Source organism: Physella acuta, unplaced genomic scaffold, assembly GCF_028476545.2.
Source record: "Physella acuta isolate Inbredline_101_S28 unplaced genomic scaffold, ASM2847654v3 ptg000551l, whole genome shotgun sequence".
Lineage (NCBI taxonomy): Eukaryota > Metazoa > Mollusca > Gastropoda > Physidae > Physella > Physella acuta.
The window spans coordinates 117,645-127,296 of NW_026732070.1; the positions used below are offsets into that span (position 1 = coordinate 117,645).

The following is a 9,652-nucleotide window of genomic DNA, read 5'->3' on the forward strand; positions in this document are numbered from 1 at the left end:
ACCCCACCCGTTTCACGTGAATTATAAGCCTATATATTTTTAATGTTAAACTCCTTTGGAGAAATAATTTATAAAATAGTTATTGGTCAAAACGCAATGTGCTTTACTACACGCTGAACGATATTAGTGACGAAGCAAAGAAATAATTAAATAGCTAAAAATCCGACACCTTCAAAATAACCAGAGGCGTCGCAAGGCGGAGGCGGGGGGTTGCGGACCGCACTGGGTGACACCATTTATGGAGGTGACACCAAGACAAAAAAAATTGCAAGATTTATGGAATAAATATATTTTTTTGCCAGTTCAATGAATGGTTAATTAGAGTTAAAAGTATTTTAAGTATATAATCACGATCCCGACCATGGAGGGGGGGGGGGCGGTTACACCATGACGTAAACATGCAAACTATAGAGAATACAATGCAACACCAAGCTGTACTAACAGACGACTGTAGATAAACATCATTAGTATTAAATGTGAACACTCTAAAGCTTTTAGCGGGGGGGGGGGGGGGGGAGGGAGACGCCAACTACAAAATGTATAGACAAAATTAAGGGGTGGGGTGACACCATGAGATGCCATTCCATGTGACACCCAACCTAGCGATGCCACTGAAAATAACATATGCTACCAATACCTATTAAAAAAATAAAACCAAAGTATATACATTATTAGTTAACAAAACACCATATTAAATGCACACGCTGGTTAAGAAACTTAATTCCGTTAAGTAATTTTTAAAAAGATAGTTTACTGAATATTTAACTAGAGTTTTTTTTTCAAATGTCATGTCCATATAAGCTTTAGCTGACCAGCAGGGAGATATTTGTCATACCATTCATTTTATTGTTTTAGTATTCAAGTAAAACGTAAACATAATTAATCTAGAACTTTTTGCAAAGATTATTTTAAAAATGCAGAAATCTTTTTATAACGAGAAAAATGGCCCGTTGAGGAAGGATACACCGGGCGCTAGGTTGATAGTGCTGTCTCTTTTCTCTAAACTAAAACCAACCCACCCCCCCCACACACACACACCACCCCCCCCCACCCCCCACCCCACACCCACCCCACACACCAGCCCCCCCCCCCCACCCCACCCACCGCCACCCACCCCCACCCCACCCCCACCCCACATGTCTACCGTCCCATTCAACGAAATATAATTATATACTTTTTCCAGTATCCGCCCCCTCCCCGAAAATTTTACCCCCGCCCCCGAAAATTTCAAGTACCCCCACCGCTCTCCGAGGAGGAAAAAGTCTGAAAGAAACACTGGTGTCGCGCTTAGCCACTACGCGAAGAATTGCATTAAAGAAATTGCGAGAAAACCACTTTTTAGATTAGACACATTAATTAGGCGGTAATTTTATTATAGAGTATCGATGAGGAAACCACCGCCCCACCCACCCCCCACTCACACCTCCCCCCCCACCCCCCCCACCCCCACTCCCCACCCCCCCCCCCCCCCACTCCCAAAAAAAAACACGTCTACTGTCCCATTCAACGAAATATAATTATATACTTTTTCCAGTGTCCGCCCCCCCTCCCCGAAAATTCTAACCCCGCCCTCGAAAATTTCAATTACCCCCACCCCTCTCCGGGGAGGAAAAAGTCTGAAAGAAACACTGGTGTCGCGCTTAGCCACTACCCGAAGAATTGCATTAAAGAAATTGCAAGAAAACCACTTTTTAGATTAGACACATTAATTAGGCGGTAATTTTATTATAGAGTATCGATGAAGAAATTTCTTTTGAGTTGGGGAGGGGGGGGGGCTCAGACGTTCTTACGCGGGGGGTGGGGCTTCGCCCCTACCCGAAGAATTGTATGCAAGAAACTCTTCACGCAAACCATTAAGATTAGACAACATTTCCTTTTTATTCAATGTTAACGCGAAAATCAATGACGTCATATAACTGTGAGCACTCTCTGGGTTTGAGATTATTTTCTACTCTGTGCTAAATGTGTCGACGTCATACTTCGTTTTTCGAATTACTGTGCATGTTTTTAAATTGCTTGTCTTTTCTCTAGAGCGTTCTTGTCAGACAGATAGATAGATAGATAGATAGATAGATAGATAGATAGAGAGACAGCGAAACTATTATTATAGATTCCTGTCTTGAATATAATTTTTTTTTTTATATTTGAGTATTCATGTCGGTTTTAGGGTATGATGTCTTCAGTTTTTGCTGATGAAGAAACTTAGTTAAACATTGATAGTCCTTTTCTTAATATGTTTTATAATGTACGTAATATTTTATCAGACAAAACTATTAATTTATGTCTAATTAAACTTTAGTTTTATTTTTTAATTTCGTATTTTATTTGAAGCACCCAGTTTGTTTCTTAAAATAGCGATTTATATAGTACAAAAATCATGCGGGTGAAAGCATTCGGAATTTGTCATCAGTATTCATTTATCCCACACAGAACAGTAAACAAAAATGGCTACCGCTACGATGAAAGAAATTGTTGCGTTGTATCAAAATTTAAAACGTATATGGGATAGTAAGCCACAAAATTTAGAAAAGTCTGGAGAACTTCTTTCCAGACTCAAGTTGTCACTCACCCAAGTTGCATTTCTACCAACAACAGAGGCGTCAGTGACTAAGCAAGAATTGCTAATTGCTCGAGATATACTTGAAATTGGAGCACAATGGGCTATTGCTAAAAAGGATATTCCAGCATTTGAAAGATACATGGCCCAATTAAAATGCTATTATATGGATTACAAGGATGACCTTCCAGAGTCTGCATTCAAATACCAGCTTTTAGGACTGAACCTTTTGTGTCTACTTTCTCAAAATCGATTAGCAGAATTTCACACTGAACTGGAACGGTTACCTGTAAAGGAGATTCAGAATAACATTTATATCAAACATCCAGTAAGCATGGAACAGTATTTAATGGAGGGAAGTTACAATAAGGTTTTTCTAGCCAGAGGAAATGTTCCAGCAGACAACTATAACTTCTTCATTGATATTTTACTGAACACAATCAGAGATGAAATAGCAGGGTGCATAGAAAAAGCATACAACCGTATTGGTCTTAATGAAGCTGCCAGAATGCTTTTCTTTGAAGCCCAAAAACCAATGAAGGAATATGCTACTCAGAGAAAATGGAGATTAGAGAAAGACTTTTTTTCACTTTATTCATGAAGCTAAGGATGCTGATCACACCATCCCTGCCAAAATATTAGCTACACAAACCATTGAATATGCCAGAGAACTTGAAATGATAGTATAAACTTTGATGTTAAAGCCTTTTTCATCTGTTTTATTTAACAAAATTTGACATATTTGATTTGAAAGGAACTTTCAATTTAATAAAAAAAATTTAAAAAGCTTGGGATTGTAAAATGTGACGGATTGTGTTAAATTTCAAACAATGGATTAATTTTAAAAAGTGCATCTGAATAGCATTAGAAGCATAAATAGGGACATAAACATATTGAAAAGAAAATATGATTGGTCAGTCTGAAAAAGAGTTTAGTGGTTTTTGTGTGAGTGAAGTTTTGTACAACATGCAGGTTTTGAACTTAATTTTATTAAACCAGACAATAAAAAAAATGTTTAATAGATAAAAAAAAATTAAAAAAAAAATAAAAAAATCGTTTTAAAATGAATGAAACTAATGAATTTAAAATTGTGTCTAGGAAAAAAAAGAAGTTTGGAAAACAAAACATAGCAGAAAGGAATACCGAAGCACGAAATAACAACAGCCTTTCCGAAATTACAAATTACAAAAAAACGTATAAATATTTGCATACATGACTTAAATCTGTCTTTATTCTTTAAAGCTTCATTTGATCTCATTAACAATGCTCTTTCAACCATTAAGTCCAACCACAGACATGATCTTGGTAAACCGGTGGATAAGTCTGATCCAAAACCCAGGTTGGCACAAGATGTTGGCACTGCACTCAAGTTTTTATCATTGGAAGATGTCTCTGTAACAGAAGAAAAACAAGTGTCTACAGCATTACAGACACCATCTCAAGTTCATTTACTTTGCTATGGGCTTGGCAACTTTACAACATGTTTGATTGCAAGATACCAATTGGCCTTTTTGTTATGTCTAAAGGAAAAAAATTGGAGCAACATGTACTATGTGTTCAGTGTATGATCCAGTTTTCACAGAGGAAGAAAAAGATATCCTGAAGTACTACCAATGTGAAGTTATAATGCACAATGAGGAAGCCAAAAGGGAATGTCTTGTACCAACTGTAGCTTTTTTACCTCACTGTGGAAAAGCCATGTACAACAACCTGTTATGGAAGAATCTTGTAGCCAGAGAAAATACACTCCATAATTTGATATTGATAGGAAACAGCTTTTCACATATGGTTGAAAGATCTCCCTTAAATAATCTCAAAGAAACTGGAAACTATATTTTATTGCTTCAGCCCTACACAAGGGAGGTAAAACTTCCAGAGACATTTCAGCATACTGATGTGTTCAATGATACAGCAATCCACATATTTTCTACACCAGAATCTTTTGGTCAAAATGATGTATTTCAAGAGCCTGTCTATCAATCAGATGATGTAGAATTTTGTAAAATAAAGGGCATTTAAATAGTTAAAAAAAAAAAAAAAAATTAAAAAAAAAAACTGTTAAAAAAAAAAGCATAAATAAAAAAAAAAAAAAAAAAAAAAAAAAAAAAAACAAACAGCTGTGTTGGTGTTGTAGTTGTAGACCTAGTTGATATTGTTGATCATAATTTGATGGAAGAGACCAATTAAATAGCCTATTCAAGACCTTAGGCTAGATCATAAATACTTGTATGGTCAGCCATGTAGATTCAGAGACATACTGTGGACTCAAGGTGCTAAACCAGGGGTCGGCAACCTTTTGAAGCGGAAGAGCCAAAAGTTACAATTTTCAAAATTTACCTAGTTTTAAAGAGCCACTAACATTTTTTTTATTACAAATATTTTATTTTTTTATTAAGATTATTAGTATTTGTTCAAGGAGCAGGAGAGCCGCATCTTGGCAGCTAAAGAGCCGCATGCGGCTCGCGAGCCGCAGGTTGCCGACCCCTGTGCTAAACTAAAAAAGCTTTTGGTAAACTGAAATTGTCTGTTTGTTTTTCCAAAACCATCATTTATATATTTTAGATTAAATTCCATTCAGAAGTTTGATGTCATGCTACCACCTACACAAAATCAATCAAGTAAGACAGATTTGGTTGTCAGCTGTGTCAGCAATGAGATTCTAACACCTGAAGATGTGGTCCTAGGACCTTTGACCACAGGTGCTTTGACCATAGGGGGTTTGACCATAGGGGGTTTGACCACAGCGGAGCTTTGACCATAGGGGCTTTGGCCATAAGGGGTTTGACCACTTGATAGACCACCTGTGATCAAAGACCATCTGCTGAGAAAACACATGTGGTCAAACCCCCTATGGTCAAAGCACCTGTGGTCAAAGGTCCGCGCACCGAAGATGTAACCTCAGAGAGTATGACCAGTGCCTACAGTGATATAGAATATGGTGGGAGTGAAGAGGGTTATCTCCCTGATTGCTATCAGGTTGAGCTGGAAGGAACACAGACAAGTCAGGGTGTTCTATCACTTGAGAACATTTCCCCTGATAATGCTAGTACTGTAATTTCATTAGATGACTTGGAGGAATATGGATTTAATCCTATACTGTGTCAATTTGATGAATACTGTAGAAAAAAGCTAGACTCAGAGTTACAAACATTCCAAGAAAGTATGCATGCAATGTTATCAGAGCAACAGATACACATACAGAGAATCATGCAGTCAGCAGCCACTTATTCTACTATGAGAACAATTATTCAAGAATTCCAAATTATGAGATGAAGAGTTCTCTAATTAACTGTTCTTGTCAAGATTCTGGAAACAAAGCCAAAACTAGTTTAATGCTGGAACTCTTGTCTCTCTCCTGTCAACTTGGTGCTCTTTTGAGCTTACCCAAGTTCTCCTAAAATAATGTGCAAATGTTTTAAAGGGGGAAAATTTGTTAAAAAAAAATTCATAAAAAACGTTTTAATAACAAGCTTTTATGTAATGATGCACTAAAAAGTAGAAAATAAATTATAGACTACTATTTAAATAACTATAAAGAAAAGCGTGGGTCACTTTAGTATCTATTGGATACCTTTACTAATGTTAAGGAAGACACCCACGCTTTTCTTTATAGTTATTTAAATAGTAGTCTATAATTTATTTTCTACTTTTTAGTGCATCATTACATAAAAGCTTGTTATTAAAACGTTTTTTATGAATTTTTTTTTCAGTACTTTACATGTTTTATCTACAATAGAGTTACATGACTAAAAACCATTGCGCGCCTACTGAATATCACGTTCAGTAGGCGCGCAATGGTTTTTGAACGCAGCCATTACGTGGTCGTGATGGCGCAGCTATTGATGACGCGTATGGTGTGGTTGGCTAGACATGCCTACTAATTCGGTCCAAATTTTAATTAATTCATAAAAAATCAATTAGGCATCCAATTAAGTCAAATTTAGTTTCAGATTGCATTGTCTTCATGTCTTGACCCACGTGCCAACTGTGAATCGTATCGGTCAAGTAGAACTGTCCGAATTTTCACTCCTGCGTTTCTATCTAGACTGACGACAGACAGAATGACGAGGAAGTGAGTTAAATAAAAGCTTGTAATATTGTTGTGTTACTGTACTTTTTAAAATGGATATTTGAGTTTTAGGACACAAAAATAATGTTTTAAACAAACTAGGTTAATGTAAATGAATCAATGTAAATATTGTTAAGCTATCCATTTAAACACATATTGTAATACACTAGAAAAGTTAATTTATTTCTAATACAAATGATATTAACTGTTATATTTGAACATATTCTATAAAAAATAATAAAACATTAATTCATGAAAAAAAAAAAATTATTTCAGCCCTGGTTATAAGCCAATGCCCCTTTATCCAGCGAAAAAGAAAATATCCCTCTGGGTATTTTAATGTTTGTCCTCCTCTCCGCAGAACATCGAATCACCGTTTAATTAAACATTTGCATTTTCAGGTTTAATAATAAAATTAACAATGACCTTTTGTATTATGTATAAGTAAACCATCTTCAATGTCAGATAAAGTATCACTGTTGAAAAAACTGTATCAGTCCTTATAAGCTCATGATGAAAATGGTAATAATAAAGCGAACATGCATGGCAACTGACGCTGTAAATTACATGTGTCGGGCAAAAAGAAAAAAAAGGAAAAAAAAAATAGTCGATAGCTGGAATGGTCACTTAGAATAACATGACGTTTTTACATGCCCAGCATGTGTGTGCTTTAACCACATTTCGTTTGTCACAACGGGGCCTTGAGATGGTTTGACCACAGTGGTGGTTGCACCACAGCGGTGGTTTGGCAATGGTTACTTTGTGTGCCTACCAGAGATTAGTCTACAGCGGGGCCTTAACCACCTGGTGGGGGGGGGGGGGGGTGGATGTAAAAGCTGGCCACTGGTGATTTGACCAGAGGCGTAGCGAGGGGAGGGCGGGTGGGGCCCTAAAAGAGCGCCAAACTTGGTAGAGCAATGTATTAAAAGCTCATTCTAAGTAGCATTACTGAATGATTCACCATCGAGGATAAAAAATTAGACTGCAAACTGGCTATGCCGATTTATTTTCCACATCGAATGTGTGACACCGTATAAATGGGGGGTGGGGGGGGGGGGCCGCAAAATTGCTTGTTCTCCCCGGGCGCCGTAACGTTTCGGTACGCCTCTAAATTTGACTAGGTGTGGTTCACTTTATCATTTCCATAACAAGAGTTAAACAGGTAAGTTAATGAATAGCTAATTGATTTGGCTAATTACTTTATGATGTAGTCTAAAGTGCGGGGTCATCAGGTGTTAGGTAACCTCTAAATGTTGAAAGTGCAGGTGAAGAACTCAAGTTTACGTTACGTGTGATGGATTGTTTACATCGAATAGATGTCTAGCGTACATAAACTACATTTTTTATCGGTGGTTAAAGTGTTACATCACAGACATGGTCTATCATACGAACCACGAGTCTAGCGGATACACATATACCCACATAGACATACACCAACGAAATAGTCTATCATACGACCCGCGAGTCTAACGGTAACATATGGGTGAGAGAAATGCTCGACTCTTCATAATATTGTTTTACATTTAACTTAGTGGCTTGTTGTATCCGTATATGTTAATGTTACCAAAACAGCGTATATTAGTGGTTCTTAACCTTTAAGAAGTAACGAACCCCACTAGTTTCATGTGCGCATTCTTCGAACCCCTTCTTAATAGATCCTTGGTCTACACTAGCAAAATTCGATCGTAAATGAGTCAGGTGTATGTCTTGGCCTCCGCTGAACCCCTGAGACTGACTCATCGAACCCCTGGGGTTTGATTAAACACAGATTAAGAACCACTGTCAAAAACATAGCGGAATCACGTTAACTGCCGATTACGACACTGTATAGTATTGAAAATAAATCTTAACCTTCAAAACGTTTTCTACGATTTTTGAACGTTGTATCAGTTTTGTAGAAAAACAATCAGATTGGCCGAATAGGAATATTGAAACATTTTATGTTGTTGATAATTTATGCAATTAAAAAATGGTATCTTTTCTTTCTTGTATATGTAGAAAAATGGGGGAGAGGGTTTCAGCTGCATCCCTAGATGCACTTGTATGAGAGCCAAATGGACACACATCTATGTATGTCCGAAACTGTTCATCGTATAAGTACTATCGCGTAAAAGTTCATGTCACATTAAAGTTAATGACATGTCATAGGTAAAGTCCTAATACACTGAAAGATAGAAAGGTGGGGAGAGGGTGTGGGGTGATCAATCACGTAGACATTTCACGGTTGAATAGACCCGCTGGGTATGATTTCACATCCAAACATTTTGTTTTCTTGTTTGTTTTCAACAACAACAAAAACTAGAAAAAATTTAAAACAAATGCAAAAAAAAAAAAAAAAAAAAACTTTACAAGTACGATTTTTTTACACAATCCATGGTTATATAAAAAATTAACTTTTATTTCTAGAGCATAGAAAAACCTAAAACGTCTGTCTTAAAATGTATAAATTTACATCTTTGAGACAGCATTTTTTAAGTACGTTTATGACGCATTTTATTTTGGGGCAAATGAGTTCGAGCTTATGTGTATTGTAAGTTGATTGTATGTGGAAACATAATATCAAATATCGGGGCAAAAGTGTCCTGTTATCAGAGTTTCTTTCAGCCATATGTTCGGGGGTTACAACAAACCAAGGTTACCGCCCCCCCCCCCTCCCAATCCCGAAAAAAAATAATTCCTTCCCCCTGATATTTAAGTCAGCCCCTTCCCTCGGAGAAAAAAATGAACACTGCTTGTTATTGTGCTGTATAACATGTGAACATGTTGTAATTAGTTGTACTCGGGTCAATGTTGAACAAACTTAATTGGATGATAAAATTTGCACGTAGAAATATATTTTTTTACATTAAAATTAATTCCAGCTTAATTGCTACGACATAGAATGGAGAAATATGAGGGAGGGGGCATGTCTGGGGTTAGCTACACTTTTTAAAAACATTAAGTAAATAATTTTATAATTAAAAATGTGTTCAATTTAATCATGTTCTAACTGCAGTCATTTTCTCAATACAAGTCATTTTCTAACT

General features: G+C 36.6%; 1 protein-coding gene across 1 annotated transcript; it reads left to right on the forward strand.

Moving 5' to 3' along the window:
• The first annotated feature begins 2,433 nt into the window (after positions 1-2,433).
• On the forward strand, positions 2,434-3,572 carry LOC131946316 (26S proteasome non-ATPase regulatory subunit 8-like). Its single transcript, XM_059307010.1, is given in 2 exon segments — positions 2,434-3,136; positions 3,138-3,572. Coding segments are annotated over 2 exon segments (801 nt in total). The 5' UTR covers positions 2,434-2,444; the 3' UTR covers positions 3,247-3,572.
• Positions 3,573-9,652: the final 6,080 nt, after the last annotated feature.